This window comes from Aulonocara stuartgranti (assembly GCF_965226115.1).
Source record: "Aulonocara stuartgranti genome assembly, chromosome: 1".
Taxonomy (NCBI): Eukaryota; Metazoa; Chordata; class Actinopteri; order Cichliformes; family Cichlidae; genus Aulonocara; species Aulonocara stuartgranti.
Window position 1 is genome coordinate 33,920,128 of NC_138939.1, and position 15,975 is coordinate 33,936,102.

Sequence of the window (15,975 nt, forward strand, 5' to 3'; positions counted from 1 at the left end):
AGTGGTGTCTAAAGTGTTGGTGAAAAATCTCCTGATGGTTTTCAGCTGGTATCTGGTGAAAACAGAAAAGCTCAGTTATCCAATTTAGGGGAAAGAGAGCACTTTAGCGTTCTAATAGTGCGATTGCATCGTAAATGGTAAATGGACTGATTCTTATATAACGCTTTTGTACTCTCCTGGAGCACTCAAAGCACTTTATACAACATGCTTCATTCACTTTGTATCTACCAGTTACACAAATTCCTACTCCGATGGATCCATCGGAGAGTATTTGGCATGCAGACTGGAGCAGCCAGGGATCTACCAACCTTCTGATGAGTAGATACTTCTTGAACTACAGCCACCCCACCTCATAGAATATGACTACAGCTATCATTAAATCATTCAACCAATTCAGTTTTATTTATAAAGCGCCAAATCACAACAACAATCATTGCTGGAAAAGGAGCTACATATTGAAAGGTAAAGACGACACAGTAATACAGAGAAACCCCAAAAATCACGCTACCACCTATGAGTAAGTACTTTGTGAAAGTGGGAAGGAAAAACTCCCTTTTAACAGGAAGTAGCCTCCAACAAAACCAGGCTTAGAGAGGGAGAGCCATCTGCTTCAAACATTAACGGGTGAGGGGGAAAAAAATCAGTGATTACCTGTACTATTTGTAGTCACTATTATTTTAAGAGAGACTATATAAGAGAGACTCCTCCCATATCACGATAGAAGTATTTCAGCACTGGATAAAGATGAATTACTCAGAAACACACTATAGTGACCTGCAATAACTCTTCTTCCCTCTCTAGGTGCTAAAGGGACAGTTTATTGATTTATTTTAGTAGAATTTGGGAGACTTAAAAAAAGTCAGTCTCTGTCCAGAGTATTTTCAAAGCAAGGCATTCATATCTGAACCATCTGAATAGAATTGAATGCAGCAGCCACTGTACAGAGCCAGGCTGACAGGAATGCTTTTTTGATATTCTGAGGGGTACCACCAATTCAGTGTTGACACATCTTTTTTTCTCCCAGTGTAGCTTCTGGCAGTGTGAGTGGTCTTGACTACCAATGTGCACATAAATGACACGGACGGGACTTCCTGAATAATTGTGCCTCAGATCAACTTCTCTCCTCAGTGAAGTTCCGTTGTGAGGCAATGAATATGCTATAAGCCCTGTTCTATTGAATTCAAACCTTTGTAAACGTTACACTTCTTATTTTAAGTGACCATTACTTAAGTCTTTCAGTAACGAAAACAAATTACAACCTAAGTGACACTGAATGCACGGATAATACAGCAATCCTAGGATAAGCAGTAAGTGCTTTTTTCCCCGGTAGAATGACATGCTTTTATATTATTCGGACAAAAGGGCCTTGCATAAAGCAGCAAGTGGCAGAGACCTCTGTTAGAGTGGAAGATTAATGGATGATTCAGGTAGATAGTCCCTGGGGCTAGAGGGCCACTCTGAAACTAAATGACCTCAGATGGCACAATGAAGCCAGACTGCTTTTTCATATAAGCAGCCATACTGAGATAAATTGCTTTCCCCCTCTTCATCTAATTATAAGTTCTTCTGGAATTAGTGCAAGTTCCTGGGTTTGAAAAATATCCAGAGGAAAAGAAGGAAAAAATATCAAACTCTATTTCCCTAGGACTTTGTATAATAATACATATTATTTCAAGAAATTTGATGTAATCTCTATCTTTGAAATAGGCAGGTTAGATTTCCAGTAATCTCCTAACTTAAATGGCTTTTCTTTGCTGACCTGTGTTTTCTTTTTTTTTTAAAGTTCCCTCAACACAGCAATTTTTTTGACAATAGATGAAGGGATGTGGCTCACAAAGGACTGACAGGAACATTTCTGGCACAGAGACACACGCACACCTATTCCCTTTGAAACACTTAGTTTGTCCCACATTTTGCCAACACTTCCAGTTGACAGTTTTGTTATTAAAAATTAGGAAGCTATAGGAAATAAATGATGTGATTCACCCAGCTCTACATGTAGGAGAAATTTAGCGACACTGCAACTATGCACTGACTTTAAAAAAAACAAAAAAAACAAAAAAAAACAAAATAATACATGTTCATAAAAATACAGAGCCTTATCACACGTGCCTCGAGTAAGAAAATACATGTTTGGAAATGTTGTTTAATGTAACTGAGAAAAGAACTCCATCAGCTTATAATGCTTTTAGCTGATGGAGGTTTGATTATGTGCAAAGTCAATTATTCTGTACTGGCAATGTTAATTATAAAAGAAAGTGTTCACTGCAGTTTCACTCCACTTGCTATTATCGTAGTAATTGCATTGATTGTATTTCTGACTAAATATAGACGGGCTCAGTGCTTTGCTAGCAGAAAAAAGATCTTCCTAATATCTGTTGCTCATTTTGTTTTTCCTCATTTAATAAAACTGGAAATAATGAACCTTTTTGGCAATCTGCACTTATCCATGTAGTATACCAACAAAGATCTTTCTTAACACTTTGCTACCCCTCTTCCAGCTTTATGAGAGGTACTTCATTACACATACACTCAGCTGCTTTGCATCATCCATCCAGACATTGTGTATATAATCAAATCAAACTGTTTATTGTCTTGTAATTTATTCTAGCAAACTATAGTCTGGTTGAAAATAGGAAGTTTGTGAGAAACTACACTCAAAAGAATGATTCTTCACCCAAAACAAACATTATGCAATGATTTTGAGTAAAAATCAAAAATTGTTTTATTCAAATACTTAATCTTTAAGGAAAATGTGCATGGCATGAACTGAATGTGTATCAATAAACAAAATTTTGTCTTTACCAGATTCCACTGAATGTAACATCTTACATGTAACAAATTCTAAGAAAAAGTTAAAGGTAATAAGATTTGTTAAAGTCAGCATTTTGGGTAGAAACTTTTTTGTATGTAAGTGTAAGCTACCAAAGTTCACCTGTCATAACACATATGTTTACTTTTCATGTCTGATCTGCAAATATCCATTAAGGTTTTTTTTTTTTTGGTTTTTTTTAGCATTTTACTACTTAGAACTTGTGAAACTACTGAGGTTTTTTGTATCTTCAAGTTTAAGCTTGCAAGCTTTGGCTTACTTCTTGGACATCAGTATATACGTTGACTTCATGCAATGTCCTTTTCACCGCATCACTAGCTTTTTAATATCTGTTTGTACAATAACATAAAAAACAATCAGTGAAGGGAGATCAACCCCACACAATTTGGTAATCGTTCCGCCTGTCTGCCTGTTTGTCTGTTAGCAGTCTAGTGTTCGCAGTTTTCAAGATATCATTTTCAAACTTTGTGTCTGTAGATACCAATAACAGCTCGAGCTGACTTCATTTTGAAAAAAATTGGTTCTTGGTCAAGGTCACACAAATGTGAAAATCATTCTAGGCAGTGGAGGACATGAGTACCTAAGTTGGCTAAGCATTTGTCCTTGACTTTCCTTATTAGCATCCAAGGTCAAAGCTGACCTTAAAAAAACGTTTTCAAGAGTAATATATTATATGAAATGACAACACAATTTTCATTACTCTGTCACTAAGATGTCATAATGTTTTGCAAAAATCACACATTGCATGAATATATGTCACGTTTTTCCAGCTTATAGAAGCCAAAGATTTCATCTAATTCTTCTCAAAGGTCAGGGTCGACTGAATTATAAAAAATTATTTAAAAAAATTGGTTTCCAGTGGCTTATCTCCATACTTTAAAGCAAATGTTACTCACTGGGAGACATTTGCACTTTTGTTGCTTGAGTTCTTTAAAACCTTTTCTCAATACAACATTATAAGAATTCACAATGACACAAAAAGATTACTATGCTAGATCATTTCAGTATTAACAATGCAGACATCAGCATAACACATCAATGTTTTAGTATACTCCTTGCCCTTCGGGAGCAGTTGTGCTCTCTGAGTGTTTTTGCCTTTTGTTTTTTTGAGGATGGCGACCACCTCCTGATGCGACTCTTTCATTCCTAAAATATGTATAGATTACCTATAAAAAAAAATCTAAATCATATTAAGTTGAGCAACAAGAATGACTGCTTTCAGATGCTTTTTCATACACACACACACACACACACACATATATATATATATATATATATATATATATATATATATATATATATATATATATATGTATGTATACACATATATACATATGAATATACATATACATATATGAATATACATATATATATTGCTACTGATGAATTTTAAATTAAACTCAGATTGGTAATCTTCTTTTATCTTAGAGTTTATACTTTGCTTATTAATGCATAGAGCTGCCCGACTATAGTGACCTAGGTTAATTAGGGAGAGATAACTGCAAAAATGATGTTGCTTTACTTAAGTAATTGCTGAGTCAGTTCTGAAAAAAATGCCTGAAAAAATAAAATGCTTTTGGTGATGATAATAATGTATTACTGTGTAACATCAAGAAGAACAGAGCAGCAAGACCTCTTACCTTTAGCTAATTATAACCTAGATACACTTCCATTTCCTCATCAGGAAAACAGATTAAAATAATCATGACACTTTGGCATAAAAAAGGGTTAAAAACAAGATGTACAATGCTTTATAATATTCATTTAACCTATTTTATTATGTTAAATCAATCAGTGGCTGGCATTACTGGTCACAGTAACTGAGTGTGATGTTTACATCCTCTCCTCATTGCCTGTGTTGGTTTTCTATGGGAGCTCTGGTTTCCCCTGCTGTCGTCAAACATTTATATATAAAAACAGTTTTAGGGACCGTTGGGAGCTGAAGCTTCTCATAGTGTGGGAAGCAAGGTGCATCCTGGACAGAGAGACAGACGACCATTCTCACTTGCATTCACATCTGGCACTTTTAACAAAACTGATCCAGTGATCTAGGGCTGCACCCAAATTTAATGGTTACTTTCCATTTTATCCACTGAGTTTCATGAATTTTGCACAGAGAGGCGTTATTCTGAAAAAAAAACATGACAAAAAGACACAGAAAACTTTCCTAACTTTAAATAAATAAAAGGTTTCCATGCCTGAGAATTCTTGTTGCTTGCACTGTTAGGGTCAGACTCAGCTAATTCTACCTTAACTTATAGTTTAAATGTACCAAATGATATGTCCGCCCATTCTGTCTGTTTAATGGTTAAACTATTAAACAGACAGAATCACTGTCAGTGATTGTCAGTAACAGTGTTGGGGAGTAACAGAATACATGTACTGCCGTTACGTATTTAAAATACAAAATATGAGTAACTGTATTCCGTTACAGTTACCGTTTAAAAAGGTGGTATTCACACCACTTCCCCTGCCGGTGGCGGACTCCCTCAGGTGTCGGTGCGTTGGTGGTTCTTTGTGTCTGGGGGTGGGCGCCCAGGTACACACCGGCTCACTCCTTGGCGGCCGCTTATCGGGGCCTGGAGCCTGGGGCTCGCTCGGGCCCCTTCGGGGGTGGGGTGCCCCCGGCCTCTCGGCCTGGGGCTCGGTCACTCAGGCACAGCTGGCGGCCGGCGGAGCTCACGGGCGCGTCACTGCAACTCCCCCTGGCTTCTGCTCCGCGGCTGCTGAGTGAACCCTCATCTGGGACTCTCCTCAGCTCTTACTGGAACAGTGGCGCGGCTGCCCCTCTGTTGGTCTTCCATGGTTTCTTGTGTTCTGGGGGCCTCTGGATGTCTGGAGTTTTGATCTCCTCCATACCTGCCTCACACCCTGGAGGACGGGGCTGTGGCCCCCCCACACTCCCTAGCAGATCGTTACATGGAAAAACCTTTGGAATACAAGCGCGCTGATCCACACAGGTATGCACACGGGTGTTCACTGCTCGTAGACCCAAATTACACCTTTCTTGGCTGCTACTTCGAAGCACATCTGTCCTGCGTGCTGCACAACAACATTGAATATTTAGTATTTACTGCTGTTTACACTTAGCTAGATTAATGCGATGGTGTTGTGTTTAGTATGTTGCTTTGTTTCTTTTTTTTTGTCTTTTTTTGCTTGTTTTCTATTCTTCTCTCAACAGGTGATCCAGGAGATTTTTTTTTCTCCCCCCCTTTCTCACTGTCCCTCTCCCCTTCTGTTTTTCCTTTCCTTCCTCTTTCTTTCTCCCTTTCCTATCTCTCACTCATGTCTGTCCCGTCTGTAACATCTGAAAATAAAATATAATAAATAATAAAAACAAAGATCGACCAAATGGACCAATACGGCAATGCCACGATGATCCATTTGGCAAAGTAAATCCATTGGGTATCCTTGTTGGTCTTCAGACAACAATTCTGATGGCTAAAGAACCAAATGGGACAGGCGGGAAAAAAAAAAAAAGGTGGTATTCAGAATACAGTTACTTTGTTGAAATAAATGGATTACATGGCGGTATTTTCCTGTTTCATATTGTCGCGGGTCAGGACTGTTTGGGTTTTGTTTGACATCTATGTGCTGTTGTTCCAGGCGGCAGCTTACGGTTGCCATGGGCTCTCTCTGCGACTGTGTGTTTCCTGGGTGAGAGAGCGCCTTTTTGTTGTTGTTGTGCTAAGCTAATAGGCAGAATGCTACAGGCTAGTGATGTGTCGGTCACGAACGAATTGGCTCTTAGAGCCGAATCTTTGACATGAACAACGCGAACCGGCTCCTTATCGTGAGCTGTGGGGTTTTTTTTCTTTCTCTCACCCTCTCTCTCACCCTTTTTTTCTGCTTCACTCCGCATGCCAGCCTTGTGCTTTGCTGGGAAGAGGGGGGAGGGGCGGTAGTTACACTCGCAGTAGCACAGAAACAGAGCGGGAGGGGGAGAGAGAGAAAGAAAGCCAGTGACAACAATGTCACATTAGAAAGGAATAGTAATCATATGCATATGCATGCATGCATAATATGCATGTTCTTTTTGTTTTCATATTTAAATTTATATTTAATTGTGTTGTGGTTTGCAGTGTTTTGTGTTGTTACACTTTAAATATGTTTAAAAGGAAAAAGCTGAAAATTTAAATAGTTAAAAGTTGAACTGTGAATAGTTGTTTTTTGTATTATATGATTTATTTATTACATTTCATGTGGAGTGAATAAATAAAAGTATATTTACGGTGGCCCCTAGAGACAAAGCACGTACAAACTTCAAAACGTACAAACCCCGAAGCTCATACAAACTCCAAAACACGTAAAAACTCAGAAGCACGTAAAAACTCCAAACACGTACAAAGCACAACAGAAGTGCTCCAGAATGCTAGGCGCAGTGTTTAGTTTTTGTTAGTTAGCTGCTACACAAGCCAGCAATTACCAACGACTGGATTTGGTGTGTGGTAGTAACAGGTAAATGAACATTTTTTTTAAATTATTTGAATATATATGAGTGCTTGTGTGTGAATACACAAACCATACACATATGCTTTCAATTGTGTAATTTAAGTGATCTAGGTAGCTCTGTTTTGGAAGTTCAGTTAACGCTAGAAATTTGTTTTGGAGTTTGTACGTGTTATGTCTCTAGGGGCCACCGCATATATTTATATATATAAATATATAAATAAAACCACATTTTTTACATTAGTAATTTTGTGCATAATTTTATATTATTGTTAATAATAAATTAATTAAAGCAACAAAACAGCCTGAAGAGCCGGTTCGGAGCCAAAAGAGCCGGCTCGTTTTAGTGAGTCGAGCCGAAAGAGCCGGTTCTCTAAAAAGGCCCGGAAATCCCATCACTACTACAGACATAGCCCTAAAGAATGTAGCCTCATGGGCAGTGCAGTCCGTGCTGCAGGGAGAATGGATTTATTGATATTTTATTTTTCAACATTATGTTAGTCCAATGATTATCCTGATCCAGTGTACACACAGCCTACTGACAAGTATGGACACAATCATTTATATGTTGTAGCCATTTACTGTCACCAGGGGGAGTGTCACAAACAACTGATCTATGGGCTACTCTTGCTTGTGCTATTGATGATTGTAGACTGAAATAATAACACGCAGCAAGCTAAAGTGAAGCCGAATGTTAAACAAATTTTTAAAAAGTGTCCACAGCCACCATCTGAGCTCCTCATGCTGAACTTTTGATCTTTGATATTTTTCCATGTTTCTCCCATTTGTAGTGAAAGCTGCTGTCGCTCCCTGCCCTGTCCGACCAATCATCTTTCAGTGTGCTTTTCTGTAGTCTCTGCAGAGTCAAATACATATGCGAACAGACACAAACACTGTACTATGAATTTAGCATTAGTCATTAGCTGCAGAACAGCACATCCATCATAACTGCTGAGCCCCCATGTTTAAATAACTTACATGAATACTGCAAAATTCATGTAGTAGGCTTGACTGCAACAGAGTTATAAGAGTTTATGAACTTGGAAAAACTGGTCAGGTAAATATTTTACTGGGACAGCAGGAGTAGAAGAGAAGTGTAGCATGATGAAGGCAACAAAACATTATACACTTGGGTTCTTCTCCTGTCAAGGGGCAACCTGAGGTGATAGACTGATGAAAATCTGTGACCAAAAGGCAAAGCAGCAACTAAATGACCAGTTGTTCCCAGCAGTATTGTGTTGCTGTAATATTGCACAGACTCAAAAAACAACTATTTAAATGAACATAAAAAAAAAAATCATGGAAATAATTTCCGTGTGATTAAATTGCTTTATTTTAGCATTATGCAATTCTGTTATTCCAAGTTAATGTACTCAAGTTGGACTAACTTGATTAATGAATCAAGTTATTTACTGCATTTGAATCCAATATAATTTACAGTTTTTCTCAAATGCTAAAACACATGTCACAAACGTTACCACCAGGTCCCCCAATGTCCAAACACAACACCCTTCTCTAAAGCTACATAAACACAACCACACCTTCCCACTGCAAAACTCAAACTCCCACACCAAGAGAGCAGCTCGAAGCTGTCAAAACTGTAAACACTATACACAGCATTACACACTACAGCAAAACAATTGAAAACACAATGCTCAATTTGTGAGAAGGTTCTTTGGTTCATAACTGCCAATGCATATTTTTATAAACTGTACAGTAACGGATCGTCATAGAACCCTGCAGAGGATTAGGCATTTAGATTTGTGAGTTTCACATGAAGACTATAAATCTATAAAAACATCCTGCATGTACGTACACTACTGTAACACAACTCAATGCAAAAACAGAATCTATCGCACACAACAGTACTCTCGGAAACATGATCAGGGTGTGAAGTCTTTTTTATTGTCTACACGGTCTTTTTACAGTATTACACACAGTCACTGTGCGGCATCATGTCGCCGAGCTGCATTGGGCCACATCACCTCATCCACATCACAGGCTATATTGTCCCTTGCTAGGCACCGCGGGAAAAACGCCCTGGAATGGCGAATCCATCCCTGGAAGGCCTCCACTGGGATGTCAGCACAGGCCAGCTCCATTGCCCGTACGAGGTTCTCTCTTGTGTATGGCTGTCTGTCATACACCTTCCATCTCCATGATGAGAAGAACTCCTCTATAGGGTTCAGGAAAGGGGAGTAGGGTGGCAGACAGACGTTTAAAAAGTGGTCACTGTTGGTGGTGAACCACTCTCTGATTTGGTGTGTTTTGTGGAAGCGGACGTTGTCCCAAATGATCACATACATGTGATGTGCTAGCCTAGGATGGTGTTGTTGATGGTCCAGGAGGATGTCTTTTAGCTCCTCTAGGAAGGTGAGGAGACGTTGGGTGTTGTAAGACCCAAGGACAGCATGCCGGTGGACAAGCCCCTCCATACCCATAGCTGCACAAAGAGTAATATTACCCCCCCGTTGGCCAGGAACCTCAGTGATGGCTCTTTGGCCAATGATGTTACGGCCTCTTCGCCTTCGTTTCTGGAGGTTGAAGCCAGCCTCATCCAGGAAGAGGTACTCATGGGGTCTGGCCATCGCGTCCAACTGCATTATCCTCTGTGAACATGGAAAAGCGTACAGGTGTTCAGAACGGTCAATCAGGTAGCACAGTATTGTCCAGAAGTAATGTAGGCCACTAAGCAACACAGTATGTCCACTAACTGTGGACATGGATGTATACGTACTTGCACATACTCGTAACATTGTTCTATGTGTCGCGCAGAGTTGCGCTCAAAGGGAACCCTGTAGACCTGTTTCATCCTCACCTGTTGGCGCCGGAGAACTCGGTCTATTGTGGACACGCTGACAGCATCAATGTTCTCAAAGTTTACATTATCTGCAATGACTTTGTCTCTGATCTCTCGGAGTCTAATGCAGTTGTTCTCACGGACCATATCTGCAATGAGGGTTTCTTGTGCCGCTGTGAATATGGCAACCCTCCCACCTCTATGTGGGATTCTTTCAGCTCTAAAGAAAGAAACATGTGTTGTCAATTGACTGATTTATATGTAAAACTACATGTAAAGTAACAGACCACTTTCACAGGCCTGTAAAACTGTAGTGTGACAAAGAAAGCAATAGCGTACTATACCTGTTGTGTTGTCTAAATGCCTTGATAATGGTGGCCACGGTGAACCTACTCAGGTTTGGATGTACTCTTCGTCCCGCTTCAGCCATGCCATGGACAATGACATGATCAATTACTGTTGCTCGCATATCATCTGTTATGATGGTGCGAGGTTGTCTTCTTCTCCCACCTGGACCTTCTCCTCTCTCTTGTTGGCCTCCTTCTCTTCCTCCTCTACTCCGAACTCCTCTTCTTCTTAGGCCTTCACCTCGTCCTCCTCTGATCTCAACCCCTCTTCCTCTTTGGCCTGCAGCTCTTCTCCTTCCGCACGCTCGAATGCCTTCATCCATTGTGATTGTTTGGCATCTTCACCAAACTATGCTTTTATAGGTGGGGTCACATCATTAGCAACAGGTGTCTTCAATTTTGAGTCGTTGTGTGTAGTGACTGACGCCAGGTGTGTTCCCTGTGTTCAAAGATTCGTGACTGTGGCAAGCATTTTGCATCACATGGGCTTTCATTGAGAATATGAGCAGAGTTGTTTTGCAACATGTGTTTTAGCAAGGAAAAATGTGTTTAGATTTATGAGTACAGAGGGTTGTGTTTTGTGAATTGTGTCTTCATGTGACATGTGTTTATGGTACTGGAATATGGTGGCTACATTTAGTAAATGTGTTTAGACTACTGGTCATTTGGGTTACAGGATTGGCTTTTGTGTTTTAACATTTTAGAAAAACTGTAATAGTGTTGATCCACCTTAAAGGTTTTTGTTGTTTTCTCCAACTAATTTGCTAAATTTGGTTCCAACCTAAGTTAATTGAGTTGAACCAATTCATACAAATTACGTTAGTCCAACACAAGTGTTTAATGCTAATAGAAAGCCAATTAATAATGTGGAAGTTCTTCCCATGATTATTTTAAGTTCATTTAAAGAGTATTTTTTTGGAATGCTTAGCAGACTCTAGAGTCTGGTTAGCATGGATACACTATTGCTAAGTCTAAAACTTAAAAATGTGTCATACAGATCCTTTTTTTCCTCCAATTTATTGGATTGATAACAAATTTCACATAAGGTGTGAAGCACACATAAAATGCAAGTGCAAGTTACATCATAGAAAAATAGTAGTGGACATAGTGGTACCCTAACCTGTTAAAACCATTTGTTAACCATAATGAATGGCTGAATCAGGTGATTTTCTGATTATTAATACAACTGCTTTGAAGGTCAAACAGATGCACATTCAAAAAACAAAGAGCACCATTTTTTTTTTTCTGAAAATGTATTTAAAAATGCATGGTATCATCTTGCTGCAGTTGTTTCAGGTTCATGGTCCAGATACATGTTGTAGCTGTTGTAATGACATTTCTCAATGGGAAAGTTGTCACGGCTGTGGTAGCAATCGTGTGTTCTTTGGAAAAGAAGAACCCAAGGAAATGAAACACAGCTGGACCCAATGACAGAATACAAAATCAGAATAAACTAGAAAATGATAACAATAAACTCAAAACGCTGCAGGATCAGCGACCCATGACCATGACAAAAGTAGGTGAAGGATGGGCTTTTTGTCACTTCTCAAGCTTCCACTGATTCAAGACGAGTAGCTAATTGGACTGTAGCTTATAGGAAAAGACAAAACGAAAGAACAAATGAGCAAAGAAAGAGGAGAAGACAGGTCCCCAGACGAGCTCCTGCTCTGTAGGACGTAACAAAGCACTTTACCATATACAGATGAAATACACATTTATATAACCAAGCATGAGTGACAGCAAAGTGACATATGAAAACACTACTTAAGGAGAAAACATAATCAAAAATGCGAAAATTAAATAATAATGTAAAGAAAAAAAATTACACGTGTTTTAGCAATTTAAATCCACTACTTAAAAATGATGTTTTTATTATGTTTTTAAATTAAAGATTATTTAATTTAATAATTATTTTTTGGACAGATCTATCTAATTAAAATTAAATTGAAATGAATATCATTTGTATGAGACACTGTCAGGGTGCTGTTATATAACTCAGGTATTTTATGAGGCCTGACTTGTGGCATTGATGCCCATTGCTTTACTGTCCTGTTGGATGTGTATATAGGCTATCCCTTGTATCTGAGATTTGATTAGGGATCACTGTGTTGCTATGGCACGATCCTGGTAGTTATTGTTATTAAAACAATAACAAATTCAAAGAATGCAGGATTGGAAGTGAGTGAGCTTTTATTTACACAGGTGGTACAAACAGAAACACGGCAAGCAAAGCAAAACCTAAAGGTGACCTAAACTGGGAATGACTAATCAAACGAACCTGAAGGGAAGACTCTGAGAGAGAACGCAGGGAAGAAACATAGACGAACTAGCAACTAACATGAGTGAACACGCACTATAAATACAAAGAAGGGAACGAGGAAACTACACACAGGAGGGAGGCACAGCTGATTGCGATTGACAAGACGAGACAGGGAAAACGCAAACTGAACACACTGGCATAAGACACAAACTTTCACAATAAAGCAGGAAACTCAAAACACGCGAAGACACAGACTCGGAGACGTGGGCTTTACACAGAGACCTGACTACACAAGAGGGGGTACACAAGTAGGGATGACACAGAACAGAAGAACCACAGAATTAACACTGGGAGGTCAAATAACAAAACCTAAAAATCAGAACTCAGGATGTACCACGAAACTGGGGAGCTAGAAACACTAGGACAGAAAACACAAACAGTCACAAACCATTATGAAATCAAAAGTAAAAGTACAAAAACCAAAAACACTGGGTCACCGACCCATGGCCATAACATTGATTGCCAGCTGTTACTGTTTTTATCTTCATTTCTTTCATATTTATCCACCTAAACAATGGTTTAATGATACAGTTTGACTGGATATGCATTGTTGAAATTGTTTTGAAAATGTATGACAACTGTCCTGTAATGTTACACAGAGAAACCAAATTCTGCGTGGATCTTTGCCTTGACAGATGCCTAAAATGGCTCGTGCTGTGGTAAATTACCCTTCACTGTGTCTGTTTCTAAACATTAAATCATATAAATTCTTAAAGAAAAATACAACAACAATAATAATATGTAACGTTTTTAGGAAAATCAACATCTTAAGATGTTTGACTCAGAAACCAACTAACATGTCAGCACTGACAGGTATGTTGCTATTCAATTTAAAAAAAAAATAAGGACATTAAAACATCTGTTTGCATCATATGTTGCAAAAATAATCAGCTGCTGATTTTTCTCGTTTTGTGTGCAGCAAGTACTTCTTCCAAGATGTGGGGATCTTACTGCCACCACCAATGGAATACTATTGTGTGCCCTTTGTTTGCGAGGTTTTTTTGGAACCAGAGAGCAAAACGACAAATGACCTGAATGATCCTCTGCAACACAAGATCCCTTTGGCTCAAAGTCTGCGTCGTCCACAGACAAAGGAGAAGCACCAAATGAAGTCCTTTGTGCACTGGACAATGAAGTTCCCTCCTTCATGTTTAGACCTATCAGCGTACCTGCATGTGAGGTCCCAGGTCCTCCACCTACTGATGCCTGGTTTCATTCAAATGACACTCATAAGGTCATGCATCCAGATTTTAATTTGGGAACCACTGATGTAGAGGAACATTTGATGCCTAAACACATTAGGCTGATGACTTGTGATGTTCCACTGAAATCCCATACATGATGGAGATACCTCCATTTAACTACTGTTTCCTTGCCTTGATAAATATGTGTTTATAGTAATAAATAAATTTTTGAGCAAATACATGTTCAATTCAATTCAATTTTATTTATATAGCGCCAAATCACGACAAAGGTCACCTCAAGGCGCTTCATAGATACAGAGAAAAACCCAACAATCATATGACCCCCTATGAGCAAGCACTTTGGCGACAGTGGGAAGGAAAAACTCCCTTTTAACAAGAAGAAACCTCTGACAGAACCAGGCTCAGGGAGGGGCGGCCATCTGCTGCGACCGGTTGGGGTGAGAGAAGGAAGACAGGATAAAAGACATGCTGTGGAAGAGAGACAGAGGTTAATAACAGATATGATTCAATGCAGAGAGGTCTATTAATACATAGTGAGTGAGAAAGGTGACTGGAAAGGAAAAACTCAATGCATCATGGGAATCCCCTGGCAGCCTACGTCTATTGCAGCATAACTAAGGGAGGATTCAGGGTCACCTGGTCCAGCCCTAACTATATGCTTTAGCAAAAAGGAAAGTTTTAAGCCTAATCTTAAAAGTAGAGATAGTGTCTGTCTCCCGAATTCAAACTGGAAGCTCGTTCCACAGAAGAGGGGCCTGAAAACTGACGGCTCTCCCTCCCATTCTACTTTTAAATACTCTAGGAACAACAAGTAGGCCTGCAGAGCGAGAGCGAAGTGATCTAATAGGGTGATATGGTACTACAAGGTCATTAAGATAAGATGGGGCCTGATTATTTAAGACCTTGTATGTGAGGAGCAGGATTTTGAATTCAATTCTGGATTTAACAAGAAGCCAATGAAGGGAAGCCAAAACAGGAGAAATATGCTCTCTCTTTCTAGTCCCTGTCAGTACTCTTGCTGTAGCATTTCGGATTAACTGAAGGCTTTTCAGCAAGTTTTTTGGACTTCCTGATAATAATGAATTACAGTAGTCCAGCCTGGAAGTAATAAATGCATGAACTAGTTTTTCAGCATCACTCTGAGACAGGATATTTCTAATTTTAGAGATGTTGCGCAAATGGAAGAACGCAGTCTTACATATTTGTTTAATATGTGCGTTGAAGGACATATCCTGGTCAAAAATGACTCCAAGGTTCCTCACAGCGTTACTGGAGGGCAAGGTAATGCCATCCAGAGTAAGAATCTGGTTAGATACCATATGTCTAAGCTTTTCAGGGCCAAGTACAATAACCTCAGTTTTATCTGAATTAAGAAGCAGAAAGTTAGCAGCCATCCAGGTCTTTATGTCTTTAAGACATTCCTGCAGTTTAACTAATTGGTGTGTGTTATCTGGCTTCATGGACAGATAGAGCTGGGTGTCATCTGCATAGCAGTGAAAATGTATGCTATGTCTTCTAATGATGCTGCCTAAGGGAAGCATGTATAATGTAAACAGAATTGGTCCTAGCACTGAACCCTGTGGAACTCCATAATTAACCTCAGTGTGTGAAGAGGACTCTCCATTTACATGAACAAACTGGAGTCTATTAGATAGATATGATACAAACCACTGCAGCACAGTACCTGTAATACGTACAGCATGTTCTAATCGCTCTAATAGGATATTATGGTCAACAGTATCGAATGCTGCACTATGGTCTAGCAGGACAAGCACAGAGATGAGTCCACTGTCAGAGGCCATAAGAAGATCATTTGTAACCTTCACTAAAGCTGTTTCTGTGCTGTGATGAGCTCTGAAACCTGACTGAAACTCTTCAAATAAGCCATTCCTCTGCAGATGATCTGTTAGCTGTTTGACTCTTTCAAGGATTTTTGATATGAAAGGAAGGTTGGAGATTGTCCTATAATTAGCTAAGACTGCTGGGTCTAGAGATGGCTTTTTGAATAAAGGTTTAACTAC

The 15,975-nt window shown here is 39.2% G+C and overlaps 1 protein-coding gene and 1 long non-coding RNA gene across 2 annotated transcripts; one reads left to right on the plus strand and one right to left on the minus strand.

Moving 5' to 3' along the window:
* Positions 1 to 8,634: 8,634 nt before the first annotated feature.
* On the minus strand, positions 8,635 to 10,874 carry LOC309707956 (uncharacterized protein). The gene is made up of 3 exons (XM_082535584.1): positions 10,427 to 10,874; positions 10,101 to 10,302; positions 8,635 to 9,891 (listed from the first exon to the last, which is right to left on the minus strand). The coding sequence occupies exons 1-3, from the start codon at positions 10,750 to 10,752 to the stop codon at positions 9,223 to 9,225; spliced, it is 1,197 nt and encodes a 398-aa protein (XP_082391710.1). The 5' UTR covers positions 10,753 to 10,874; the 3' UTR covers positions 8,635 to 9,222.
* A 2,469-nt stretch (positions 10,875 to 13,343) lies between these two features.
* Positions 13,344 to 14,086, plus strand: LOC309708180. Its single transcript, XR_014277203.1, has 3 exons — positions 13,344 to 13,408; positions 13,504 to 13,562; positions 13,669 to 14,086. It is a non-coding gene; the product is annotated as an uncharacterized lncRNA (long non-coding RNA).
* The last annotated feature ends 1,889 nt before the right edge of the window (positions 14,087 to 15,975 follow it).